This window comes from Aspergillus luchuensis, chromosome 4 (assembly GCF_016861625.1).
Source record: "Aspergillus luchuensis IFO 4308 DNA, chromosome 4, nearly complete sequence".
NCBI lineage: Eukaryota > Fungi > Ascomycota > Eurotiomycetes > Eurotiales > Aspergillaceae > Aspergillus > Aspergillus luchuensis.
In genome coordinates this window covers 3523460-3550102 of record NC_054852.1, presented here as the reverse complement: position 1 = coordinate 3550102, position 26643 = coordinate 3523460, and the positions used below count along the sequence as shown (strand labels likewise).

General features: G+C 51.9%; 12 protein-coding genes across 12 annotated transcripts; 9 read left to right on the top strand and 3 right to left on the bottom strand.

Annotated features, from left to right (window-relative positions):
• Nucleotides 1-104: 104 nt before the first annotated feature.
• Nucleotides 105-1519, top strand: LAS1 (rRNA-processing protein LAS1; the record flags this gene model as incomplete). The annotated part of the gene is made up of 4 exons (XM_041689673.1): nucleotides 105-224; nucleotides 286-425; nucleotides 508-987; nucleotides 1045-1519. 4 exons carry the CDS (start codon nucleotides 105-107, stop codon nucleotides 1517-1519), a joined length of 1215 nt encoding a protein of 404 aa, XP_041543334.1.
• A 365-nt stretch (nucleotides 1520-1884) lies between these two features.
• Nucleotides 1885-3200, top strand: GLO2 (cytoplasmic glyoxalase II; the record flags this gene model as incomplete). Its single annotated transcript, XM_041689672.1, has 9 exons — nucleotides 1885-1984; nucleotides 2104-2191; nucleotides 2255-2326; nucleotides 2374-2407; nucleotides 2456-2666; nucleotides 2718-2809; nucleotides 2858-2992; nucleotides 3040-3066; nucleotides 3117-3200. 9 exons carry the CDS (start codon nucleotides 1885-1887, stop codon nucleotides 3198-3200), a joined length of 843 nt encoding a protein of 280 aa, XP_041543333.1.
• Nucleotides 3201-3489: 289 nt separating this feature from the next.
• On the top strand, nucleotides 3490-4365 carry AKAW2_41252A (OBAP family protein; the record flags this gene model as incomplete). Its single annotated transcript, XM_041689671.1, has 3 exons — nucleotides 3490-3688; nucleotides 3791-4255; nucleotides 4340-4365. The coding sequence occupies 3 exons, from the start codon at nucleotides 3490-3492 to the stop codon at nucleotides 4363-4365; spliced, it is 690 nt and encodes a 229-aa protein (XP_041543332.1).
• Nucleotides 4366-5068: 703 nt separating this feature from the next.
• On the top strand, nucleotides 5069-5684 carry AKAW2_41251A (putative mitochondrial inner membrane protease subunit 1; the record flags this gene model as incomplete). The annotated part of the gene is made up of 2 exons (XM_041689670.1): nucleotides 5069-5428; nucleotides 5508-5684. 2 exons carry the CDS (start codon nucleotides 5069-5071, stop codon nucleotides 5682-5684), a joined length of 537 nt encoding a protein of 178 aa, XP_041543331.1.
• Nucleotides 5685-5849: 165 nt separating this feature from the next.
• Nucleotides 5850-7170, bottom strand: AKAW2_41250S (mitochondrial 54S ribosomal protein mL38; the record flags this gene model as incomplete). Its single annotated transcript, XM_041689669.1, has 2 exons — nucleotides 5850-6574; nucleotides 6633-7170. 2 exons carry the CDS (start codon nucleotides 7168-7170, stop codon nucleotides 5850-5852), a joined length of 1263 nt encoding a protein of 420 aa, XP_041543330.1.
• Nucleotides 7171-7424: 254 nt separating this feature from the next.
• YML6 (mitochondrial 54S ribosomal protein uL4m) lies at nucleotides 7425-8381 on the top strand (the record flags this gene model as incomplete). Its single annotated transcript, XM_041689667.1, has 2 exons — nucleotides 7425-7508; nucleotides 7596-8381. The coding sequence occupies 2 exons, from the start codon at nucleotides 7425-7427 to the stop codon at nucleotides 8379-8381; spliced, it is 870 nt and encodes a 289-aa protein (XP_041543329.1).
• Nucleotides 8382-8990: 609 nt separating this feature from the next.
• Nucleotides 8991-10540, top strand: AKAW2_41248A (mitochondrial 37S ribosomal protein mS47; the record flags this gene model as incomplete). The annotated part of the gene is made up of 3 exons (XM_041689666.1): nucleotides 8991-9041; nucleotides 9096-9254; nucleotides 9323-10540. The coding sequence occupies 3 exons, from the start codon at nucleotides 8991-8993 to the stop codon at nucleotides 10538-10540; spliced, it is 1428 nt and encodes a 475-aa protein (XP_041543328.1).
• A 686-nt stretch (nucleotides 10541-11226) lies between these two features.
• On the top strand, nucleotides 11227-12999 carry AKAW2_41247A (putative iron-regulated transporter; the record flags this gene model as incomplete). Its single annotated transcript, XM_041689665.1, has 6 exons — nucleotides 11227-11575; nucleotides 11627-11790; nucleotides 11835-11874; nucleotides 11921-12078; nucleotides 12126-12665; nucleotides 12718-12999. 6 exons carry the CDS (start codon nucleotides 11227-11229, stop codon nucleotides 12997-12999), a joined length of 1533 nt encoding a protein of 510 aa, XP_041543327.1.
• Nucleotides 13000-13217: 218 nt separating this feature from the next.
• Nucleotides 13218-15309, top strand: AKAW2_41246A (Zn(II)2Cys6 transcription factor; the record flags this gene model as incomplete). The annotated part of the gene is made up of 3 exons (XM_041689664.1): nucleotides 13218-13223; nucleotides 13286-14251; nucleotides 14311-15309. 3 exons carry the CDS (start codon nucleotides 13218-13220, stop codon nucleotides 15307-15309), a joined length of 1971 nt encoding a protein of 656 aa, XP_041543326.1.
• A 273-nt stretch (nucleotides 15310-15582) lies between these two features.
• Nucleotides 15583-17306, top strand: AKAW2_41245A (sugar porter family MFS transporter; the record flags this gene model as incomplete). Its single annotated transcript, XM_041689663.1, has 2 exons — nucleotides 15583-15742; nucleotides 15796-17306. 2 exons carry the CDS (start codon nucleotides 15583-15585, stop codon nucleotides 17304-17306), a joined length of 1671 nt encoding a protein of 556 aa, XP_041543325.1.
• An 832-nt stretch (nucleotides 17307-18138) lies between these two features.
• On the bottom strand, nucleotides 18139-19164 carry atfB (bZIP transcription factor atfB; the record flags this gene model as incomplete). The annotated part of the gene is made up of 1 exon (XM_041689662.1): nucleotides 18139-19164. One exon carries the CDS (start codon nucleotides 19162-19164, stop codon nucleotides 18139-18141), a length of 1026 nt encoding a protein of 341 aa, XP_041543324.1.
• A 4594-nt stretch (nucleotides 19165-23758) lies between these two features.
• On the bottom strand, nucleotides 23759-25982 carry AKAW2_41243S (uncharacterized protein; the record flags this gene model as incomplete). The annotated part of the gene is made up of 3 exons (XM_041689661.1): nucleotides 23759-24552; nucleotides 24625-24960; nucleotides 25031-25982. The coding sequence occupies 3 exons, from the start codon at nucleotides 25980-25982 to the stop codon at nucleotides 23759-23761; spliced, it is 2082 nt and encodes a 693-aa protein (XP_041543323.1).
• Nucleotides 25983-26643: the final 661 nt, after the last annotated feature.

The following is a 26643-nucleotide window of genomic DNA, read 5'->3' as shown; positions in this document are numbered from 1 at the left end:
GGCGAACAAAATCACTGTCGACGAAGATGTACAGTGTGCCCCCGGCCAGTGCAGGGTGAGGGTGAATCATCACATTTGAAACTGCTAAATCAATCAGTAACAAAATGCCAAAGGTCATTTTCACACCATGGAAGGAGCACTCGCAATTACTCGCGGTGCGGAGTCAATTCTACCCTGCACCCTTCTATGATGGGCCCGACATGCGCTCCAAGGCCTGCGCCACTGTATGCGAAAATCCGCCCTGAATTCTATGAATAAGTCTATTAGATCTAACAGTTATGATAGGTTGCAGCTTGGAAGCTACGGGGAAACCTGCCACATCCTGTTGAAGCTACTGCCTTGCTAACGGACGCCATTCTCCATGATGATGCCTTGAAAAATTCCATCTTTTCTATTCGGGCTACGTACTCGGCTGCGTTTTGTCGGTATGATCATCCACTTTGCTCATGGAACAGATTGTTTCCGTATGGCTGTGTAATGAGGTTAATTATCGCTAACGACAGACAGATTCGTGACGGGGCTCGTCGACTCCAAGCTGAACGGTCAGCGTAAGACCATGTTTCAACGAGCTATTGATCTGGGCCTACCGGCCTCATTTGTGGAACTGCGTCACGAGGCGACGCATCGTGAACTGCCGTCCCTGACAGTGCTGCGCAATGCCACGCAGCGGTCCCTTGAGTGGTTGTGGGACTACTACTGGTCCAAGACTGACCGGAGTGCTGATACGGTGCCTGTGTCGGAACCTGAGGCATTTGACGGCGCTGAAGACGACATCGAGCCGATCAAGGCGGCTTTGAGAACTGAATTTGAGCACTTACTGGCTGAAGAGGAGTCGTCAGAGCCACCGCGGAAGAAGAGGCGGTTCCAGCAGAATGTCTCGTTTACTTCTACGCATCTGATCTCGATTTGCAAGTCTTCCAATCGTGGGGCGTCTGCGCTAGCAGGCGTGATCGTGGAGGACTCATTGTTGGTTCCTGCTGGTCGGAAGTGAGTTTTCTATGATTCTGAAAGTTCTATGACCTTCATAAGCTAATTTGGCACCAGGATGGGTGACTCCATGACGGGAATGTTCGCTAAGTGGGATTCGTTATTACAGATGCTCGCCGAGGGCCATCCCCCGGCCCTGGCATCCCTGACGGAGGAGATGGTGAATGTACTGGCCTTTTCAGGCTCAAAGAACGTGAAAAGTGACCCTCAGCTCGAAGGATTGTACATGTGGCTGGACCATATACTTCAATCGCCGGAATGGGGGTCTCGGAGACGACTACTGTCCCACGCTTACCTTCTTGCCGTTTGCGAGCAGAGTTCCAATCACTGGACGGCGCTTCTTAAGGAGAGCCTACAGCAGAGGACGGACGATCTGGCACCTAAGAAGCCGGCGTCCACATCAAAGAAACAGTCAAAGAAGGACGGGTCTGGCCTCAAGCGGACTGCAGATGCCGACGATCTGAAAGAGTTGAAGAAATTCGGATGGGAGACAGTAGATACGTGGGATACGCGACCGTTAGGGATAGTATAGACAGCGGATACGATTCCAATATTACCATGCTGTGCCACGGCTCGATGCTCAGCGAAACCAACTCAATTTCACAACCAAAAAGACACTAAGTAGCATCCAAGTAGCATCTACCAGTCTCCTAAAGATTAAAGTGGAAAATGTCACGTCCAAAAGCAGCCTAGCGTCATCGCCACACGTGGCTGAGCCCTCCGCGGAACGAGCCTATGAGGTAATCGCCAAAAGACTTGCTTACACAGTTAGTAAGTATGGCGCAGGTGGCATAGATTAGTTAGCTTAGCTTCTTAGCAATCAATGTTACCACCACCCCCGCATTCATTCCAAAAAGTTCAAGCACTAACACTTTTGCTGTTACCTTATACTTATCCATGTGCCTTACCAGAGCTGTCTGGTCTTCCGTGAGGTTTCAACCCGTGAGAGCGCAAGCGCAACAAATTAGAGCCATGCATGTACAGTCGATCCCGATGTGTAAGTAGTTCCCTGAATAAATAAATAAAAAAGAAGAAGCCCCTTGAGATGTGCCCCCAAGGTACTTGCTTTACATTACTTATTGGGATCTTATTTGCTAACCAAGTTTGTTCTGGCAGGGACCGGGAAGGGCAATAACTATGCCTACCTGGTCACGGATGAACCTACTAAGGAGTCTGTTATTATTGACCCGGCTAATCCGCCTGAGTATGTGCTTGCTGCTAGCTTGCCAAAATGGTTGCGAAGATAGGTTGAGCTAAGAACTCACAGGGTGACTCCGACGCTGCAATCTCAGATTGACGCCGGGAAGATCAAGCTTACGTCTATTGTGAATACTCATCAGTAAGTGTTCTCTCTTCTTGGGCCTATACCGATGCTAACCATTCCAGTCACTGGGACCACGCCGGTGGTAACAATGAAATCGTAAGCTACACAGTCTACAAAGACATCACTCGAAGCTAACTGGAGAAGCTAAAAACCTTCGGCCAACTCTCGGTCATCGGCGGCAAGAATTGCCAATCTGTCACCAGGACCCCGGCACACGGCGAAGTCTTCAAGATCGGAGAGCGCATCTCCGTTAAGGCGCTGCACACGCCCTGCCACACACAGGACAGTATCTGCTACTTCATGCAGGATGGAGACGACAAGGTTGTCTTCACCGGTGATACTTTGTTTATCGGAGGTGAGTTTAGCTACTGCGTGAGCGGACTGGGTCCAAACTAAAGAGATACAGGATGTGGCCGGTTTTTCGAGGGCACGGCCCCGGAAATGCACAAGGCATTGAACGAGACTCTGGCTGCACTGCCGGACGATACTAAGGTTTACGTGAGTGTTTCTGTGTGATTCAAGTTGGCACTTACTGATGCTTTGTAGCCCGGACATGAATACACCAAGGGCAACGTCAAGTTCTGCCTTGCTGTTTCGCAGTCCGAGCCCATCAAGAAGCTGGAGGCGTTTGCCAATGCCAACCAAGAAACTCAGGGCAAGTTCACGATTGGTGATGAGAAGGTTTGTTCTGCCTCTTATGTTGTTTGACCGAAACTGACAAGGTACAGCTCCATAATGTATTCATGCGCGTCAACGTGAGTCGCCCCAATACATTTCAACGAGAGTCCCAGCTAATTTGTTACAGGACCCCGAGATTCGGAAGAAGACCGGCAAGAAAGATCCAGTGGAGGTTATGGCGGCGCTGAGAGAGATGAAGAACAATATGTAACTTATCCGAATATGGACTATAAGTCAAGTACACCAGCAGTAGCACCAGAATGAATGTGATCCACAAATCCAACTCTACCCAAATAAACCCAAGAAAAGCGTATTCAGCCATTGAGATAACAATGACATTGACTTTTTGTATACATCCAACCCATCACCAAAACGATCATCGTGACGTCAGATGCAACTTCGACAATAAAGTAGTATAGAAACCCCATCCTCACCTCAACGCCAACTACCAACCCCTATTGTTCCAATATACCTTTGCTTCTCATATCCATTTCCACAAAATGACCACCGAAACAACCGACGGCCTCCCCGGCACCGCCAAAACCACCAAAAGCCAAGTACTCGAAGCCGGCGCCAGCGCCATCCAAGACTTCACACCCGTGAAGCACATCTGCGCACACCTGAACGCATTCCACGTCTACGCCTCCGACAAGACACGCTGCGTGGAGGCAAATCACTACTGTTCCCATATCACAGAGGGTATATATACCTCCATCCCATCGCATAAATCCCACCCTACAAAACCCAAAACCCAATCATATAACTAACCAAACCACACAACCCAACTAATATAATATTTAGATCTACGCCAATGCCTCCTCTACGACAGCACCGCGCCGAACGCGCGCCTCCTCGGCATCGAATACATGATCACGCCCAAGCTCTTCGCGACATTACCCGCGGAAGAGAAGAAATTGTGGCACACGCACGTGTACGAAGTCAGTAGCGGGATGCTAATCATGCCTGCGCCCGCGAGCGTTCCGAATGTCGTGTGGGATGCAGCCGAGACGGCGGAAATGAAGGATATTGTGCCGTTGTATGGAAAGACGTATCATCTTTGGCAGGTCGATCGGGGGGATGCGGTGCCGATGGGGGCGCCGGAGTTGATGGCGAGTTTTACCAGTGAGGAGAGGGTGAAGATTGCTTGTCCGGGGGGATTGGGGGAGTTGGTGAAGGAGAGGGATGAGAGGTTTGGGGTGGATTATAGGGAGAAGAGGGAGAAGAGGAAGGGGTTGGAGATGGAGGGAGAGGGGGTGATGGTTGAGGGTGAGTTTATTCTATTCCTCTTTCCACTTTTTTTAAAAGTTCCATGTTGATTTGGGGGTGAGTGCTAATTGATGGGTTGTGTAGGTGCGGATGGGATGTGGGAGGATTAGGATATATAATGTTGAGTATGTGTGATGATGAATATGAATAGTAATTGCAATTGCATTCAACTATCAACAAACTACGATAGTATAAAAGATGGATGTGTCCCATCGGTACCACCCAGTTTTCCATTCCCATAATAAAATGGGGTCCAAGCCGGGCTATCGTTCAGGGAATCCCACCACGAAGGATGAGATGTATATTCATCTTGCTTCACTGTCCACACTCACGCGCTCTGGTGTTTAATTTCGGCAGCGGTGAGCTCTAGCAATTTTAGAAGCGAATATAGCAGAAAACATAACGCAACAAGAAAAAAAAAACAGTAACGATAATAGCAATGGATGGGATGATATGTATCCAATTAGCTGCATTAAGCAATCAGATAATCCATCGTAGATGTAGCAATAGTCAATCAATCAACCATATCGATCAATTGAAAGAAAGTCTGGCGTTGTGTTGTGGTGTCACTCACGACATTTCTGTAGGAAAAGAGAAGAAATCTCCCGCACAAAACCCTTTATATACCCTCCCCCTCACCGGCTAATCACATGACCAACCAAACCTCCGAAGCTTTCCGCCGTCATACCAAGCAAACTACACCAAACTAGTCCAATCCAATCCAATCCAATCCAATTCAACCCCAATCGCAAAGCAATGCCCTCAAAACAAACCCAATAACAAGGAAAAAAAGAAAAAAAAGTTCTCTACAAAATGGACCGCTTCCTCCGCTACACCCTAAAACGCAGCACCCCCGGCCACATCTTCCGCTTCGGCCTCAACAGCCTGGGAGTATTCTGCGCATGCACACTAATCTGGGAGCACCTGATCACGGTACAACTGAGCGAAGGGCCCTCAATGTACCCGACCTTCAGTCCGCGGGGCGACTACCTTCTCATATCGCGAGTGCACAAGCACGGGCGCGGAATCCAGGTCGGGGACGTGGTGCGGTTCTATCATCCGACGTTTTTGGGGGTCAATGGGGCGAAGAGGGTTATTGGGTTGCCGGGGGATTTTGTGTGTAGGGATTTGCCGTTTAGTAGGGAGGTTGGTGGGGAGGGGGAGATGATTAGAGTGAGTTTTCTTTTACTTGCCTCTGTGGTTTTGTTGCTTTGGGATTGGGGTCAAGCTAATGGGTTTGTGTTTGGTGTAGGTTCCTGAAGGTCATGTTTATCTTGCTGGGGATAATTTGCCGTGGTCGAGGGATTCTAGGAATTATGGACCTATACCCATGGCGCTTATTAATGGGAAGATTATCGCAAGGGTGTGGCCGCTGAATAAAATTGAGTGGGTGAAGAATACGTTGGAGGAGGCCAATTTGTCGGGATAACTGTTATATTATATGTCGGATGGATGATACATGGATACCCTTTTAGGTATACGGCATGGGAGTCTGGAGTTGGTGGAATTTGTGCATATTCATACATCTTCTCTTGTACAATACAAAATCTAGAGCCAAAAAGTTGAACAGAAAAGGAAAAGAGGCTGGGCTGGTTTACCGGAATGTGGACGGGTTTCTTCTCTTGTAAGGAAGAGGCTCGACCCGCTTCCTCCGGAGCTCCATGTTCGCCTCGGGGAAGCCAATCTGCTTCATCACCTCAAATGTCGTCTCGTCCCATTGCGTGCGGAACAGGTGCGCCCCAATCGGCTTCAGGTGGTACCGGGCCTGCAGGGTGCGGGGCAGCATGTTCTCACGCTCCGTCTCCTTCGCCTTGACGGCGGCAAAGTCCAATGGCTCGGAGTCCTTCTGTTCGAGGATGAACAGAGACAGTCGGTGGTAGGGGCTGCCCTTCTGAGCGACAGGGGGCTCCCATGGCAGGACAACCTGCGACTCACCCGACAGCTGGGCCAGGTCGACCTTGGTGTTGGTGGCCGAGATGGGGACGTTGACAGCCAGGTAGTGCATCTTGAAATCAAATCCATCCTTCTCAACGTTCGGGACATCCGAGTCGACCACGGCGATGGTAACGAGTTTCTCGCCGCCCTCGAAAAGCTGCACGTCGAGCTTAGGTGCTGTCGTGCTGACCTTGGCGTTGACGTATTCTCCAGGCTGCACCTGGCTGCGGTTGAAGTAGAGCTTGGTGTCGACGATGGGGTCGCAGTGAGGAAGAACGTCGGGAATCACCTTCATTTGCGTAATTCTTTGGACGAGGATCTTGCGACGGTATTCCCTCCATTTCCGATCGGCCAGGTAGCGGTAGATGGGCTTGCTGAGGTCACCTAGACGAGGTCGGTTAGGCTGCGGAGTTGAAGGCAGTTTGTAGAATGTGTTGCTCACCTTGTCCATCCTCAAACTTCTTCTTGACCAGCGGGTCGTTGACATCCGCAAGGATCTTGAGGTGTTCCAGATGGAGCTCCATGGCCCGGAGCTTGGACTTCTTGACCTGCAAGCCGCCGGCCTCCTCATTGGAAAGGGCCTGAAGCCTGGCAATCTTCTCGCTCGTCGACTGGATATCGCGCACCTTCTCTTCCCGGTCTGCGATCAAAACCTTGCGGGCCTCCTGGAAACATTGGAAGGGCAGCTGCTCGAAGGGAATGTTGGATGAGCCCTGGAGGGCCGCGCGACGTCGACGAGATCCGACGGGGGCAATTCCCTGGCGTAACAACCTCCGTTCCAGCCGGGGACTCGTTACTAGGGCCGGATCAGGCGATTTGTGGAAGGGAGTGCTCTTGGCCTCAGTCTGGGCTTCCTCGCGAGCCAGAGCGGTGGACTGAAAGGCGCGGGTGGACTGCAGCTGGAGGCCTGGAAGACCCTTTGTGTAGGTCTTCTGCAGGCATTGGAGCAGGGGCTTCGAGGCCCGCTCGCAATGAGCCATGGCGAGACGAGTGACTGGGGAAGGACGGGGGGGATAGAGTGGTGGAGTGGATGGAAGAGATTCCCCAGGTTGGTCGGGAAGTCGAAGTCGAGGTTCCTGGCCGGACGGAACTTTTTTCGTCGGGTTGGCCAAGCCTCAGGCGGCTAGCGCCAGACCACCCGAACTTTTGCTGCTCCTCCTCCAAAGCATCACGACCGAGATCCCTCCCCCATCCAGGCTACCTCTCGGGGTTTAATTACACACTCTCACTCACAATGCCTGGAAGTGACGCTCTTCGCGCACTCAAGTTGCTCTCTCGCAGCTCAGGGGGTCTCCTCTCGGGCGCTGAGACGACCACGGTAAGGCCGACCTTTTTTTGATTCCGCTGCTCGTCTTTGCAGATGGCTGAATGCGAGATACTGACCATTGATGTCTCGCTTCAATAGCAACGATGCCTGACGAAGTCCTTCTCCCGCTCGATGGCCACCGAGGCCCAGTCCCCCGTTGACAACCTTACGAGGGAGGTTCCCAAGCCCGTGTGGAATCCCGAACCCGTCAAGGCTACCCTCTACTCATTCCCCTCGATGGAGCCTCTGCGCTTCGTTGAGTATCCTCGCAACCACCTCCTGATGCCGCTACGCAAAGACATTCTGCACCGAGCCGTTGTTTACGAGGGTGACATGACCCGACAAGGTACCGCAAGCACCAAGTGGAGAGATGATGTGCATGGAAGTGGTAGGAAGTTGCATGCGCAGAAGGGTACTGGCCGGGCCCGTGTTGGCGACAAGAAATCCCCGATCCGGAGAGGTGGAGGTGTTGCTTTTGGTCCTCACCCCCGCGACTTCTCTACGGAGCTCCCTCAGAAGATCTACGACCAGGCGTGGCGGATAGCCCTCAGTTACCGCTACAAGCGCGGCCAATTGATCATTGTCGACAACGAGATCAGCCTTCCGGAGGGCGCCACTCCCCATATCGTTGAGGAGATTTTCAAGGTCAACTGCTGGGGCCGGCACTATGGACGGTCAACATTGATTACGGACCAGCCGAAGGAGGAGCTGTTCGAGACCGTGCGTCAAGTGGGTGAACATGCGAAGATCCTGGACCGCCGTGACGTGGACGTGAAGGACCTGTTGGAGACTGGACGCTTGATTATCGAGAAGCAAGCGCTGGACCGCATTCTGTCTCAGCATTCCAAGGATCTGAAGAACAAGCCGGCCAAGGCTTTGTACTAAATTTCTTTTACCTGGCGATGGGGTCTTTTACTGGTTAGCTTCGTTCTGTGTTTTATTTTGTACAAATAGATTCGAAATATGTATGATGGCATTACGGATTTTCAAGGATGAAAGTCAAGGCGTTCTTAGCAGAAACCTACGATAAGCTGCCCGGTAAATGGTAAGAGGGAGACCGATGTAAGTAGTTGGAAAGCACATGCCAGGGCGAGGTTGCCGAATGGAGATCTTTCACAATACTACACCAAAATCCATTGGACAAATCAAATATAATACATGAATATTCAAAATAATCCTAATCAATAATTTAGAACCCTATATACCACTACTAAGGTTCTGGTGACTCCTGGTGGGACATCCCAACTTGCGGCCGTTCGGCTGTTCTCCTCTTCAGCGGCCGGCGAGGAAAATCATTCCGCGAAAAACTCCGAGGTCAAAGCAAGCGGAGAACCGACGAGCTGCTCATCCTCATACTTAATCCCCTCATCCCTCCATTCCTTTACCCCGTCTCCTCCTCCACAACAGGCTGTGGTCTGCCTGATGTTACTCCGACGCAGTATTTGCCGGTTTCCAACACCGTCGAGCTGGATCTCGCGGGTTTCACCAGCTACCATGCCTCTCCGTGCCAAAGTCACCAACCCAGCATTCGGGGCCACTGCTAGTGTACGCCTTTCTTTTATCTCATGCTTCGCCTCTCCCATTGACTGACGATTGCAGATGTCTACGGCACCTATTCCCAAAGAACTCCCCGGAGACGAGCCCGACGATGTCCTGTTCCACTCCCACTACGGTGTGCGCTTGATTGAGCTCAACCGTCCCAAGAAGCTCAATTCCCTGAACGGCTCGATGGTCCGGAAGATTGTGCCTCGACTAAAGGTTAGATTGTGGCTGTGACCTGGTATCATACGTGTGAACTTGTTGCTAAGCGATTGGGTGTCTTCTAGGAATGGGAAAAGTCCGATCTGGCCAATGTCATCATGCTCTCTGGCGCTGGCTCGAAAGCTCTGTGCGCCGGAGGAGATGTGGCTGCCCTGGCTCTGCAGAACGAAAAGGGCCCCGAGGGCCAGCAGGCCTCGTCCGACTTCTTCGCCGACGAATATCGTCTCGATCACCTCATCGCGACTTACCAGAAGCCCTTCGTCTCCGTGATGGACGGTATCACCATGGGCGGCGGTGTCGGTCTCAGTGTCCACGCTCCCTTCCGGATCGCCACTGAACGCACTGTGTTTGCCATGCCCGAGACCACCATTGGATTCTTCCCGGATGTTGGCGGCTCCTTCTTCCTGTCCCGTCTCGATGGACAGCTCGGAACATACCTGGCCCTTACCTCGGAGCGACTTCACGGCGTTCAAGCTCTGTATGCTGGTGTTGCCACGCACTACTTGCACTCCAGCGCGCTGGCCAACCTGACGGCTCGTCTGTCTGAGCTCGTTTTCCGTGACTACTCCACATTCCAGGAACGTCTCGCTCTTGTCAACAAAACCATGGCCGAATTCTCGACGGGTGTGCCGTCCGTCCGCGAGGAGCCTATCCAATTGGCTGGCAAGCTGCGCAGCGCTATTGACCGCTGCTTCCAGTACAACACGGTGGAGGAGATCATCCAGGCGCTGCAGAAGGAAACAGAGATGAAGTCGTGGGCTGAGAAGACCCTGGAGACCCTGTCGGCGCGGTCACCCACCTCGCTCAAGGTTGCCCTGCGCCAGCTGCGTGTCGGCCGCGAGTGGACCATCTCCGAGACCTTCCAGCGTGAGCACGCCATCGCCTCCAAGTTCATGAGACACCCCGACTTTGTGGAGGGCGTGAAGGCCCGCCTCATGTCGAAGCCTCCCCGCCAGGCCACCTGGCAGCCGGCGACTCTGGAGGAGGTCTCGACCGAGACCGTCGACAAATTCTTCGAGATTTCTGAGTCTGAGTCGGGGCCTGAATCCCGGTTGAGTCTCTACCACTACAAGTCCCCGTACACCCAATATCCCTACAAGTTCGGGTTGCCTAGCGAAAGCAGAATCGAGGCTTTCGTGCGTCACCGTGGAAGAAAGGAGAAGGTGACCCTCAACGATATTGTTGCGAACTTTGACAGCAAAGAGGGTGTGAAGGAGAAGGCCGCTGAAGTCCTGGCCAGACGGACTGTCCAGGGCGAGGATGGTCTTGAATGGGTGAACTGATTTCTTTGGCGAAAGAGAAAAGAACATCAGAATGTATAAGGAGTCCATTTGTTCCTGTTGTTGTGTTCGTTGGGTCTGTATATTGGGTTAATCTTATCAACATGTATTTCATATAAAGTTAGACACGCAAGCAACGGTCCTTTTTCCACCCTAACATGGCTTGTATCCAACAGTATGATATTTATATTTGTATGCGTTCATAATGTTGCCCGTAGCCCGTAAGTCCCTAAGAACTGCATATTGAAAGACTACTCTCTTTTATGGAGATTGTCCAGAGTTCTGGGTTTTCTGCGGTGACTTTTAAGCATGGGATCTTGATAATCCGGGGAAGGGTTAGGACAATAGCATGCTCTCATAACGGAATTATCTGCCATCCCGCCACTTCTGCTATCTGAAAAATGGATGAAACCACCCATCCCTTATGCTCCCTGATTGTAGTAATAGTATATAAAGCCAACACAATTGGTGGAGATATGCCCAGAGCACCTCCTTACCGAATGAGGTGAAGGCATTCAACTCAGCCCACTCGGCTCCGCACCAGCCCAAGCATCCATCCATAACTAAAGTATCCGTCGGTCCCTTCGGCCGGCAACCATGAAATTAATACCCCGTCTCACAACCAACTCCAAATCCATCCTCCAAACATACAAATTCGGGGGATCTAAGTGTTAAGCAAAAGCACCATCATGGCAGAATCACCTTTACTCCACGCTCACACAGAGCCCCGAACATCTTGCGATTCGCAAGACCCGGCAGAGCCATTTCTACCCCGACTATCGGCCCCCGGGTCCCCAGTGCCTCAGAACCCAGCCCGAATACTGTTTCGGTTGTATATTTCCCATTTTCTCTCAACATGGAACTCGCGGATGTTTGAGTTTGGGGCTGTCTTGTTCCTGGCCACTATCTTCCCGGGAACATTGCGGTATGCTTCGGTGTATGCTTTGGTACGATCGCTGGCTGCGGTGGTCCTGTCCTCGTGGTTGGGATCGGTGGTGGACCGGGCGAATAGGTTGAGAGCGATTCGGCATTCCATTAGTATGTGAGAGTAGTAGAGTGGGGATGTCATCATGGACTGACATTGTATAGTTTGGCAGAGACTCCCTGTGGCTGCTTCCTGCGCGTGCTTTACGGTTCTCCTGGCGCCGTCTACTACGGTGTTTACCTCGCTTGTGTTTGCGGGCACAGTTTTGCTGGCTTGCGTGGAGAAGCTCGCTGCTACTGCGAACTGTGTTGCTGTTGAGAGAGATTGGGTATGTTGCTGTCCGTTTGCTACGATACCTGACTAATTCGAAAGGCCATTGTTGTGTCGGATGCTTTGGATATCCCTCGACAAGGTACGTTACGAACTGCTACGAGCTGTACTTAATACTAATTGAATAGACCTTAATGCGTCTATGAGACGGATAGATCTGTTTTGCAAACTCTTAGCTCCGGTGGTCATCTCCGTGGTTGATGGGTTGTCCACGAAGATAGCTATATGGACGGTCTTGGTTGTGAATGTTTCCTGTGTCGTCGTTGAGTACAATGCAATTGCTCAGGTACTATTCCCAGAGGCTGGAGACTACCGTATACTTATTGTGTCTAGGTGTATACGTCCATTCCCGAACTTAGGCGTTGTCAGGATGGAAGCAGTGAGATCGGAGGTCAATCTGGGCTCGAGCCACAGGATAGCGACAGTACTCCGACCGCAGCTCGTCGGATAGCGCAGTATAGCAGAAGGGCTCTTGCTCCGTGGCGAGAGTATGTGGCTAGCTCTGTATTCCTGGCGTCTCTTGCTTTGAGCTTACTTTACCTCACGGTGCTCTCCTTTGGCACTACCATGGTAACATATCTGCTACACACCGGGTTCACTCCGCTGCAGGTCAGCGGGATGAGGATCGGAGCTGTCATTGCAGAGCTGTCGGGGACATGGGCAGCCCCCTTTATTATGGGCAGGATTGGGCCTATCCGGTCAGGCCTGTGGTTCCTCAACTGGCAGTTTGTCTGTCTGGCGGCTGCCGTGGCGGCCTTTGCTTTCCTCGACAATCAGTCTCAAGTGGTTGCCGTGAGCCTGATTGTCGGCGTAGCCCTCAGTCGAATCGGACTCTGGGGCTTTGATCTGTCGGTGCAATTCCTAGTTCAAGAGGTGAGTCCTGATACTCGAACTGTCTCATCTGGCCAAGCTCTTACTATGATAGGGTGTGGACGAACGTGCTCGCGCGCGGTTCTCATCGACAGAAATGGCTCTCCAAAACATCTTCGAGCTCCTGTCTTTTGCGACGACCATTGCATTCCCTCTTCCCGAACAATTCAAGTACCCAGTATTCATCAGTTATGGGGGCATTGCGCTGGCTGCTATATGTTTCGCGACGTATGTGCGGAAGGAACGGGGACACTTGCTGCATACATCCAAGTGTTTTGGGGGAGACAAGAAACGGATCGTCCCTGACCCGCAGGATATCATCATCCGAAACGCATGATGAGATAGAGTGCATGTAGTGACATGAGTTATGAATCAAATATGCTTTCTGATGTAGCTGTTCCTGGGAGAGTTTTACAGTATGTAGACCACTACAAATATAAGACAAGGCGGACCGCTGCGGGGAGCCGAGCATGATCTCGTTCCTGATTCCCCCCAACAATCACACCATCTCAGCTGCGCAGCTCCTCCTTCAACCATGTCTTCCCCACACCCATCATGGAGGTAATCTCGCATCCCCAAACCCTTGATACGCCTAGATAATGCACCTGCTAACCGAGCACAAGGCTCCTCGAGCTCGCGGAATGGGCCGATCAGGACCTCGACGCCGCACGGGCTGTCTGACCTGCCGGGCACGTAAAGTCCGTTGCGACGAGACCAAACCCACGTGTGCCAATTGCACGCGCCTGCGACTGCAATGCACCTACAAAAGCACCATTCAAGCGGTCATCCCGCGACAACGGCATAACAGTCAGAGCTCAGGCACAGTCGTGAGCGCAGCATCGGCCCCCACCAGCACCGCCAGCACCACCCCATCCGACCGGCCAGACGTGAACTTCTTCCACACCGTCCTTTGCAATGACCGGCTTTCAGCATCAAATTCAGGATCCCCGCAGCAGGCGGGTCCGAGCAGTCGCCCTTCACAGCAACACCAGCAACCCCTAGGTGCGGATAATATCACCTCGTTCGATATTCTCAGTTTCATCGGCGAGATCACCTCCGACTTTCAGCAGAAACACCTCGACTTGACCACGAATGGACTGGCGGGGTTCCCAGCGGGCTCGGTTCCGGCGGCGATCGCGAACGAGGAACTCGATCAGAATGAACGGCCGATCAGTTGGGACGCGGGCTCAGTTTCAGTCATTCACGGCGATCGTTCAGAGTTGGGGTCTGCTTCGGATACAAGCGGTGGTAGTAGTAGTGGCCATGGTCGGCTGACGTATGAGGATCGGTTGCTTGCACATTTCGTGGAGGGGGACCCGCCGCCTACGATATTTGGGCCGGTGGATTTGGAATGGGAGTATGTGCGTGCTAATGTTGTTGCGCAGTCGCGCGATAGTCGGGCGGTCTTACATGGGATTTACTGCTACGCGGAGATACATGAGGCGTTGGTTGAAGGGAAAGCGTGGAAATTGGCGTCGAGGTATCATCAGCTGGCGTGTTCAGAGGTGCAGTCGTGCTTGTTGGGCGAAGTGGAGGAGACGCTGCTGAAGAGGGCGTTTACTACGGTGTTATTGTTGATGCTGGCGGAGGTGAGTGTCTCAAGGTTCGCTCTGCATACTTGACTTTGGCTAAAGAGCTGACGAAACAGCTCCTTTCTACCCCTGATCTATGGGGCTCAGGAACGTCCTTTCTCCACTCCGCGTATCTCCTGCTGCAGCGGTTTCACCACCGAACCAAGTTGTGGACCGGTGTGAGCAGTGTTATTGTGTCGTGGGTGTCATTGCTGGATGTTAAAGCGCTGATAGCTGGCCGTGATGGCGATCCGCTGATTGATTTGGGCAGCCTTTCATCCAAGGCAAACACTACGTCTGAACTAGCCATGGAAGACAAATTGTTCGACAACAGCAGCGACGAGGAGCCACCGAAACCCGCATACCTTATGCGTGAAGCCATCACAGGCCCGGCCTTTCGCTTCTTCCTACAAACGCAACAGGTCATCCGACGAATTGTGTGCATTGACTTGCATCACCGCAGTCGCGGGACTGTCAGTGACGAGTTTGAGGTGCTTCAGATAGCACACCAGGTCGGGGCCGATCTCGAGACGCTCTGGAATCGGCGTCCACGCGTGCTGGACGTCTACAGTACGCCCGAGGACCTCTTCGATACTCTACAGCCTGCTATCGCGATCGAAATTTGCCGGACGTTCCGACAGTACATCGCCAACTTCCTAGCGATTTTTATCTACCTACACCGGGTCGCGTTCGCCATCTACCCTCGGACTGACCGAGTGCACCGCGCAGTGGATCGGATTATTCAGTTGGCAACGGCGGAGGTGGAGTCTGGGAGCGACCAGCAACATCTGCCCGCCAGCTTTGTATGGCCGTTATTTGTGGCCGGTCTTGAGGGATCGATGGAGCAGAGAAGATGGATTGTGAAAGAGATGCAGCGGATCACGGGCAGCTGTAGTAGTCGCTGTCAGGATCCCGAGCGCATCCGTGGAAGCTCCCGTACGGCGCGACATCCGCATGCGGGGAAAGCATTGCTCCTGCTGGAGGAGATGACGCGACGACAAGATGCGTCGCGCACCTGGGCGGACTCGCGGTGCGTGCGGCGGGAGCTATTTACTGATTTCTTCATCATGATCTAGAAGACGGTAAGTAGCCGTAGGAGAGGCCAAGTGGACATCGGGAGGTTTGCAGGAGACTCCGGAGTGGATGAACATCAACTCGAAACGCGTCGCAGATCTCCTGACCACGTAATCGCACGTCATCTGACTCCCCGCCAGTCTCCATCAGCCTGTATTTACTTCCTTACTTTACGTCTTCACTTCCCCTCCTCTCCTTTTTCGACTGCTGTCCTGCACTCCTGCATTTCTCCCCATTGTGGCTGTCGCATTCTCTCCCTCGCGACATGGCCCACAATGAGGCCCTACTCCGAACTCCCCCAGGATGCTGATCTCCACGATCCCAGCCATCATGATCCACCGCCGTCCGACAGCCAGAGCGCCTTTCGCCTTTACTGGCTCACGGCCATCGTCTGCTGCGGCGGCCTTCTCTTCGGCTATGACTCGGGTGTGATTGGTATGTAGTCTCCTGAAGACTCACCGCACACCATGCTCATCATTCAATTCCAGGCGGAGTTCTCACCTTCGAATCCTTCCATCGCTCCTTTCGGTATACCGCCGCCGATGAGACACGAGTGAGCGCTATTGCAGTCGGTGTCCAGCAAGCTTCTGCGCTACTTGGCTGCCTGCTTATATGGCCTTTCACAAACCACCTTGGCCGTCGCCCGGCCATGGCTGTCTGCTCTCTCATCTTCTGTACGGGGGTCATCTTCGAGCTGCTTGATACCCACTCGCTATCTGTCTTCTACGTGGGCCGCGTCATCTGCGGACTAGGGATCGGCGGCTCCGCAACCGTCATCCCCATCTATCTCTCGGAAATGAGTCCCACCGACAAGCGCGCCCGGCTCGGAAGCTGCTATCAATTCGCCTTCACCATCGGCATTCTCGTCTCTTATTGGATCGACTATGGCATGCAATTCGCTCCCGCCAATGCCCTACAATGGCAGATTCCATTCGCCGTGCAGCTGATTCCCGGCGCATTAATGGGGTTGGGGATGCTCACGCTCCGCGAAAGCGTGCGATGGCTCCTCTCCCACGACTACGACAAGAACGAGTCCAAAGCATGGGACAGCCTAACCTGGATCCGTTCATCGAACGGACCACACGTGCGCGCCGAGTACCAGCAAATGAAATCCAGCATCGAGCGTGACGCGCACGCAACCGCCGATTTCTCTCCGAAGGAGCTCCTCAGCAAATCCAACAGCCACCGACTCGCTCTAGCCGTCTGCCTATTCATAGCCCAACAATCCATGGGGCCAACGGCGCTTGCATACTTCGGTCCGCAATTCTTCGCCCTCCTAGTAGGCAACAACGCCTACCTGACCCTCCTCCTAACCGGTATCTTCGGCGGCCTCAAAGTAATCGGCTGTCTCATCTTCATCGTATGGGTCGCCGACCGATTCGGCCGCCGACCACTACTCATCCTCGGCGCACTCGCCATGTCCATCTGCATGATAACCACCTCAGTGGTCGTAAAATCCACCAACGTCCCCACCCCCCACCCCTCCACAAATGACCCCTCCACCACCCCCACCATGACCAACAGCGGCCTCCTCACCGTGTCCCTCATCTACCTCGCCATCGTCTTCTACAACCTCTCCTGGGGCCCCCTCCCCTGGCCCTGCACCGCCGAACTCTTCAACACCCGCATCCGCGAACCAGGCGTCGCCATCGGCGTCGCCGCGCAATGGCTCTCCAACTTCGTCTGGTCATTCTCGACCCCGTACGTCCTAGCCGGCGCCAAATGGGCCACCTTTTTGATCTTCGGCATCTTAGACGCCAGCTTCGCTGTCTTCGTCTGGTTCTTCTTACCGGAGACGCGCGGGAGATCTCTTGAAGAGATCGATGCGCTTTTCGGAGATGAGGAGGATAAGCTCCATCATGATGATTCGATGTCATCTGCCCTGCTGGTCGGGGAACGGGAACAGGAACATGAGATAGTCGGGGACTATGAGCAGGATGGTATTATATCTGATGATGATGCGGGGGCGAAGACGAGTGAGGAGAGGGTGGAGGTTTAGCTATCCTTCATTTCTATATATATATATTTCCATGTGTGGATTGGTTAATTATAGAGTTAGATGGTAGAAGCATGGATTGATCCTTTCCTATGATGTGTTGCAACATGGGAGATGAATTAGCTGCGGTTAGAGTATTATATTAGCAGAATATCAAGTTATAATTGATAACTGAACGTGACTGAATACTTTCCTGGGGATTGATTTAGATCACTCCGATAGCATGCATGAAACTAGTCTAATGCGGAAACTAGTCCCAAGTGGAGATAAGAACCATCGATCTACTGTACATGGTCTGCCAGTCATGTGAGAGACCATTTATATATACTACTACTACTACTACGGAGTACTATCTATACTGTATGTCCATACAGTGTTTCAACAAATAGGGAATCTCAGAGTAAGCTAAATATCGATTATGATTAGCTACCGGGAACCCACACAGCAACTAGCGTACACTCGTATCATCGTTCATCGTAGCAATTCGTGTTCCTTTGCCCAACCACTTCCCAAAAAGAAAAACGCCCCCTCCCGCAAGTTGGTTTCGAAATCATACAGCAAACCTACCTAAACTATAAAATCGCCACAGTCGCCAGCTACCTGAGCGAGAATAACAAGAATATTACCTTGAACAGCAATCACAAAGTCCCGCCCAATCCATGTGCTTTTTTGTTGGGGGAGTTAGCAAGAATAAAAAACGCCGTCATGCAGTCGCCGGTCATGTCAGCCATCGAGGGGCTCATGATAAAACACAGAATAAGACGACACCAGCCGCCATTGAGCCCTGAGATGGTGTTGAACAATGTATAGAGAATGATGGATATAGCAGATGGTTCTAGACATCGAGCAAATCCTCGAAGCCGTCATTGTTGGGAGTCGAGAAGGAGAAGGACGCGTCACTTGCGAGGGTCTGCTCTGAGTCTCGGCGAGGAGTGGGTTCCAGGGAGCCCATCTTTGAGGGAATCTGAATGGGGCTATCAAAGCCAAAGGAGAGGTCCTGCGAGCGGGTCGCCCTACTCGAGCTCGACGGGGTCAGAGCATTCAGGTCCGTTTTTAGGGCGGACGCCCCGAGTGAGTCCTGCTGGGTAATGTTCTTCACCATGGTGCTGAGGTGCAATTGAATAGCCTCATCATTGCACTGGGCATGCTCGAGTAAGTAGTTTTTGAACATGAGGATCTCGCTACGTAGGGCGTCAATTTGACGGGTCAGGTTATCCTTCTGGTGGGAGAGACGCTTGAAGTGCTCGCGGAGATCCTCCGTCTGCCTCTTCTTCTTCTGGCGACACTTGCTCGCTGCCACCCGATTGCGCTCCAGGAATTTCTCACGCTTCGCTTTCTCGCTCAGCTTGTCATCGGCATCGGGGGAAGACGAGTTGTGTGTGCCATTAGTCTTGCGACGCCTGGGCGCTGGTTGACGCGCGTCCGAAGCAGCCGGTTGACTGAAGCTTGCACGGGGAGTTGGGTTGGAATAGACAGCAGCCCCGTCGTACGACTGGAGATGAGACAAGGAATAGAATTCGTCGACCGAATTGAGTCTCTTGTCGTCATATGGAGGGGGCGTGGGTTGACCGTTGCGCACATGCGAGTTCTTCAGGCCTCGCTCAAGACCCGGATTGGTGAAAACCTGCGGGTCATGTTTCGCCGACCAGCTCGGTAGCGAAGGAGAAACTGGGCTGAAACCGAAGAGAGTCTGATCGTCCCCTGCCGGGTAAGACATGGAAAGGATGTCGGTCGCCATGTAGGAATTAGAGATGGTGAAGTGAGAAGGAGCCGCGCTAACGGCACCAGGCATAACCGCTTCGTTGGACACGACGGCCTCGCCAGGAACAACAGGCTGGCCGAAAGAGGCCCGAGTCGCCATGTTGAGAGTGAGCCTGATCTAGACTAGCCAGAGGGCAGGGCAGAGCCGCCTGAGCAGATTGTAGAGAAGATCGAGATTGATATTAGGAGGAGAGGGAGAGACAGAGAGAACTAGCTATTTGAAAGGTAGAGGAGTATGGTTGGGGCGACGGACGGGCAGGCGAATAGAAGGTATTTAAAGCTCCGGCCAGAGAAGACCGGAAGCACAAGGCCGAAAGTCAATGAGCAGAGCGGCTTAAAGACACAGTCGGGCACCTGGAACAGAGGTCCTGGGATCTTGTCGAGCCTAGGAGCAAAGCAGTGTGACCGAGAGGAAGATGACCACGGCAGGTACGAGTGATGGTAGGCAGCTACCACGGTTGCGAGGGCGGGAGAGAAAGCAACAAAGGATGAACAATGCACTGACAAGTCAAGAACAAGCGGGAAGGTAAAAAGCTGGAGAGCTCCAACCGGTTGAGAAGGAAGGTTGGCCAGGAGAATATATCCCGACAGGATCAAAGTGAGTGGGGGGGTGAGTAGTTGGAGAGAGCGCGAGTGAGAGTGAGTGTGTTGTGTGTCCAGAACGGGGGCTGGCAGTAGGGGTCCTTCTGGAGCCAGCAGCGGAACCTGGACCAGGAAAATCAGGGAACCGGGCGAGACCAGAAGTGGAGCTGGAGGAGAGCTTTCGTCAGGCAATGAATCTGCAGGTGATCCAGAATCAGAAATGGGGGGGTGTCAAGGGCAGAGGAGGGGCTAAGGTGGAAATGTAACGGAGAGGTCCACGGAACGGAAGAGCCGGCAGAGTTAAAAGAGAGGGTGAGGGAGAGGGAGTTAAGGGAGAGGGACAGAGAGGAAGGAAAGCGATAGGAGAGGAAGAGTGAGAGGGAAAAGGAAAGAGAGAGAGAGAGAGAGGGAGAGAGGGAGAGTACCACGGAAAGAAAGAGAAGGAGGGGAAATCCGGATCGAAGTCAATGTGGGAGAGTGATACGAGGGGAGGACAAGCTAGGGTTGGAAGACAAGAAAGAAGATGAAACGAGTGAGGAGATGACAAGCAGAGGAAGGATGAGGATTGGATGGAAGAGAAGAGAGAGACGAGGACTTTCTTACTCACTAACAGGAATCTCCCAAGTGGTTGCGCAAGTGGCAGGGAATTGGGATGTTGAGGTCGGGGAGGATGAAGTAGAGAATACAAGAAGAAGTAGTAGTAGTTGTTGGTGTTGTTTGTACCTTGTAGTAGCTGATGGTGGTAGAAGGAACCAACAACACACAAAACCTTTGGATGGAAAGTCAAGTGAGCCGTGAGCAATAAACCGTGAGGAGAACAGATGACAGATGAAGCTTCAACTTCAACTCCCCGAAGGAGCTGGGAGAGAAGTTATGATTATTATGGCTTGATGATTGGGTCAGTCGCAGTTCCGGCGTCGGGAAGCCAAGAGAGGGCATCCACTGGACGAAGAAGACCTGGCCAGAACCGGCCAAGGTTGACATCATTATTGGAAACAAGAGATCTGGAGACTTCTCCGGTCTCCACGATGAGGAAGAGCATGCGAGAAAGAACGAGAAAGTAAGGAAAATGGCTGCGACGATCAGGGGCAGGTCAAGATCCCTCATTCAGCCGGAGCTGCACGATTACGCAGTTGGTTGGCATGACAGATGCCAGCCATGCCAGCTGGACTGGCAAATGTACTTTGCATCTAGAATCAATGCTAGTAATTACTAGTACCTGTCGAGTATGGTTCCCTTCAAGAGATCTAGTAGTGTGCTAGAATGGTTTCTACTAAAGGAAAAGGAACTAGTGGCACAGCTACCTTAGTCTCTTTCTATACCCCAGATAAACTTGGAACATAAGATAGCCATCCCAAGTATGTACTGACTGAGTAGAAATCAAACCCAGATAACTACAAACAAACCACAACTACCAGGTCAGCCCACATCATCTGTTGCTTCTCCGCCGACAGTTTTCCGAACCCGAGAACCTTAAAGGAAAGGGAAAGGACGAAAGGGTGTTGACAGACCTTGTCTGATATCATCATCATCCTCAAACGTCATCCATTCATGGCATGGGAGGGCAAAACAACCCACTCAGTCTAACCCTGGACCTTAAGAAACGAACGGGGGTTCCGTCTTCCCCGTCCGGTTCCACCAGCAAATGATTTCCTACACAGCCCAGGGGGACAAATACGTACTACTACTAGTATTCCTGAATAATATGGAAGAGAACTCTCTCAACTAAAAAGTATCATAATGTTTCTCAATGAGTCATTCATTCATTTACTTTCGGACTTGATTTCATTTCCCTCATCCATGACAGTCTCGACTAGAGGGAAAGAAAAGAAAAAGAAAAAAACGAGGTGGATTGTCCGGTTTCAGGGAAAGCCAAGTAGTGCCGTTACTCATGCTGATTGGCGGTTTGAAGTTCCCGACGGGCGGCGCTGTTGGCATTTTTCTTTCCCCATCAAACTTTGTTGGGGGATTCCCCAAATGCAGCAAGTAGTGGTTAAGTACTTACAGTAGCATGGAATATAAAGAATTGGTCTCGATTTCCGGTTTTCCTCCCGGTTCCTTGATCGGAGAGAGAGCCACTTTTCCACATACCATACTATTCAACAGTGGATATATCTATATGCTAGTGGAAAGGGGAGTACATACATAGCAGCAGTATTCTGTACTATGTAGACAAGTAATTCAAGTTGGAAAGGATCCACATGAGCTATTTCTCCCCGGGTAAGTTGTGAACTAATTGTCTAGTACTGACAGGACTGACGATAGCCAGCTGGCATGATTCAGATCCATTTACTCTTTTCATCAGCCTGCATCAGATAAACCATCCTAAATAATTCACTACTATGTACCGGGCCTTCCCTCTCGACCTACGGACTCCCCTTCCAGGGCAAGCCAGAACTAATCAACCCAACGGCCCTCTCAACAATTAAAGATTATCAAATCAATCAAATGACAAGATGCCAAGTTTTTAAGCCAACAAACAATAAATGAATAAAATAACAAAATAAATACCATTCTAGAAATATACAACCACTAATCCACTCTATAAGGATTGAACCTGGTTATGGACGCGTAACCAACTCCCGCAATCATGATATATTCCTTGAAAATACACTTGCATACATGCATCGCACAATTAACCGAGATACATACATACTATGTATCATGCTTATCTACGGGAGTAAGTAAAGTAGTACTTTGACGATCAAGTCACAAATAAAGTACTTCCTCCGTGTACTTCAGTCCAAGTTAGTTAGTTAGTACTTAGTAATGATATGTCTCCACGGCCCGGCTTTTCCATCCAACGAACCACGATCCACCGATCGACAAACGAGCCTTCAGCTATCATTTAACCCACTAAACCAACCTAACCTTCATACTTCATACAATGTAGATACGTAGTAGTAAGTATTTTCCCAACCACCTCACTCCACATCATCTACCACTACTACCACCACCACCACTACCACTACCAAGTCCTAATAACCACATACTAAGTAACTTTATACACTTCCCGCTTTTCTCCTCACTCCTCACTCCTCACTCCTCAACACCCATCATCCCCATCCTATCAAAATCAATTATTGTATTGCGCGTTCAATTTTCATCTCATCCCGCCCTTTCTTCTCGAACCCCGGAAATGGACAACCCGAACCATTGGTACTAGACTTCATCAAGTGACGACCTTTTCCGCCTTCCCTATTTGATTCTCATTCATCCGCTCATTTTATCCATCACTACTCAACTCTCTCTCGCGAAACTGAGTTGAGTTGAGTGATTTAGTTAATGATCTTCTGGTACGGATCATGTCATGTCGCCGGCTTGTAGACCCGCTCGACCGCTTCGCTTTTTAATACATATTTGGTTGGGGTGGGCTATGCTAGACTTACTTGACCTACTAGACTAGGCTAACAGTAGAAGAAAGACCTATCTGCCTGATGTTTGCCTGTTTCATGTTCTGGTTCAGGTCAGGGTCGGGGGATAGTATGTGCTTTGCTGCTGCTGATATCCTGTTTGCCCCACTTTCTTTTTTGAGGCGTGAGATATAGAGAGATACGAATCAAGTACAAGGATATACCTATCTCTACTGCTTTTACTCTGAAAATTCAAGATGTGTAGTATACTCATTATTACTACTACTCCGTACCAAGTACTGCACCCTCGATGCATCCGGTAAAAGGTCCTCTGACGGCCACGACATCCAGTCCCCGCCAATCATCCCCCATTCGGAGGCTTATGCACTGCTAACAGGGATCCTTTCAGGTTCCTGCCGCCCCGTCTAAACGGTCGCCATGCTGCTTCACGATTGCTCCAATCCTCCCGTCGGCGCCCAGCAATCACGTCTCAATTCTTGCTATCGCCAACCCTACATGGGCTCCGCTCTCTCCACTCTTCCTGCTCCCAGAACCGGATGCTGCCTCGGGCTCCGCTGGGCCTGTGCTCCAGTGCCCCCGTCGTACTATCTATCATCCACCTCCTTTCCTGCTTTCCTTCCCCCCTCCCCCCTCCTTCTCTTCTTCCCTCTTCCTTGCTATTCCCTATTCCTCTCCAAACTCTACACAAAGTACTCTCGCAGACACCAGGATACACCACCATGCTGGATCATCTTGGCCTCATCCTCGCACCTCCGCTGACCCGCTAAACGTTCGCGAGAATCCATGGTGATGCGCTATGGCCCCCCGATGCTCCCAGATCCGCAATTGTCGACTCACCCCTCGCCAATTCCCGATCAGCATCGCTGCAACCCGCTGGCTTTCAATCTCCCGCTGAATGGCCCGGAACGCATCCTCAGGATTTTCCTCCCCCTCGCCTTCCGTCAGTAGTGGCGCCAGCACTCCACTCAGTCGGTCTAGGTTCAGCAGCCCCGACCCAATACTGGCCCGGCAGACGCTGCCCCGGAAGCCCTGGCGTTCCAGCTCTATCAGCCGCTGCGTCTCATGCAGCAAGAGCGCGCTGAGTCCGAACACCCCACAGATCAGGTTCAGCTGCATCGAGTCGCTGAGCGCCAGAATCGCCAGACTCATTGCCTTGACCTGGACATAACCCCGAGGTGAAACCCCCCCGAGGCAGCTCCTTCGCCGCTCCACTGGCTCGCTCGTAAGGTGGCCCTGACAAATCTGAACCAGCACTCGATAAAGCCGGCCCGACCCTAGAATCCCCCCTGGGAGCCCGGACAGAAGAGCCTTGAACGCCCATGCCACGCTCAACACTTGAATGGCGTCGCCACTATCCCCATCCCGGTTCAGAGGGTCCACCACATCCGCCGGTATCGTGCCACTCGCAACCGTCATCTGGATCTTGTCTTGCTGCTTTTCCACCGAGTGCACCTGATTGGCGTAGTAGTCGTACGTCCGTGCCGCTAGTTTCGGATCCCCGGCGTCGACAAAGACGTTTCGTACAGTAGGAGCTGTAAATGACGTCAATAAACCAATAGCCTGCGACGGATAGAGTATCCTAGTGGAGCATGGTGGATTCCTACCAAAGCATCCCAGATAGGTGATAATCGCCACAAAGCATACGGGTAGCTTCAATTTCGTAGGCGCAAAGTCGGCCGGCAGAGTGAGCAGATTGTATCCCCCCAGTCGAGCCAGGTCTTCCAGGGGTTTGCCCTTCAATGAAGTCATATCGGCCGATCGGCGCGAAAGGCTGGCGAATGTCCTCATCCGACGCAAGGTTCTTTTGCGGGGTGCATCTGACGATCCAAGCTGGAGGGTCGACCGCATGGTTCGTATGCGTCCATAGAACTTATCCCGACGTCTGGGAGGATCATCCCCGGTGGCTGTATGGGATAGACGACTATCAGGAGATCGTTCAGCTACTATGTCGTCAGAAACTGGGATGTCTGGTATATCACCTGTCGATCTTTGGCTCTGGGGCACACAAACCTGACACCTGACCCCATTCAGCACTTCCATGAGCACCAAGCGTGTCGTCAACCTCCAGCGGCTCAAGACGCAATCTACCGGCCAGCTCATTGAACGCTATAACAGCCGCGTGGCGATCCCCTTGTTCCAATGCGTAACTGTCGTCAAGCGAGGCGGCAAAGTCCGAACTCTGCCTGGATGAGCCCCGTGATCTGTAGGAGTGGGTCTGCCTGAAGGGATTCCCTGGCTTCTCTGTAGTCCGATGGCGGCATGTCGACAAGACACTCGCACTACTGCGCTCTGAACTATGTTGTCTGCTGGCGTACGAAGTAGCCCCCTTCAGATCTTCGAAATTGACGCTGGACTGTGTTGTAGAATGAGACGCCTCTTGAATATCACTATAGGGATCATGGTAAAGACAATCCTGATCGACCAAGGCAATAGGCATGGACTTGTGCTTCGACGGATCATGGCAGACAGTCACACTAGTTAGATCTGAGCTGAGCGAGTACACCGTCTTGTCACTGACCTTTCTATCGGCATCTCCATTCAAAAGGTCGCTGGACTGAGTGACCTGAAGCCCGACGGGCTGCTGATTCTTTGAATGACCAGTAGCCGTAGATTGATCCTCATTACAGCCCTCTTCCACCACAATAATGGGCTTTGCAGACAGACCAGACGACCCTGATTCGAGTCGAAGATGCTGCGACTTGCGTGAGCGAAACAGCGTCCGGAACCCATTCAGTTTGGAAACTTTGTCTCCTGAACTTATATCCAAGGCGTGTCTCTTTGGGGCTGCCACATCCTTTGGCAATACAATTGTATTCCTCCTACTATCGTGGTGCTTTGCTATGTCTCTTGACCCAAGAGAGGCAGCTAGCCCGGCGTTCACCGACGAGAAGGGCACAGAAAGTGATAGCCTCTGGTCCATGGATCGTTTCAAGCTGTCGCTGGTACATTCCAAGGTATCCATCACTGCAGTAGACGCTGTGCAAGTGATTAGGTGTGCTAGAGAAGGAAGATGCAACAATCGTTATAGAGATGAGTACTCGGTGTGGCATGGCCTGGGGGTCCGTTATGTCAATGTCAGGATCGCTCCTTCCTCTTTTGTTCAGTGATACTTAGAACTGGCGAGGAAGGTTCCATTCACCAGGCAGACTCAGCGAATGGCCGGATTGACCGGGCTGCCCGGAACATGATTCCATATACGTGAATGTAAATCACGCAGCTTGAACAGGGAATATACAACGCTAACGATTGCGAGGACAAAGCTTTGCCGTTCAATAACAGAGGTCCATGATTGCTTGCTATTACAACTGCAACTGCAACCGCCACGCTCACAAGTAACAATCAACTTCTCACGCTGAGCGGGCTATTTCTACAACTGAAGTTCAATGACAATGTCTAGATGTATTGTGTACACGAGTGCCTTTGTAACCGGGATATAGACCGTTGCGCCATAGAGTACCGTCTACTTTTGCATTTCAAACAAGACGGACAAAAGCCCAAGTGCTCAAATACCAAGAAGCAATATAAGGGGGTAGAACCGTATAATCAAGTCAATAACGTGCAAGTGGGCTACCGTTGCCAACCAAGGAGGCCCGGGAACCGACACTGGCACGCAAAAACGCCTT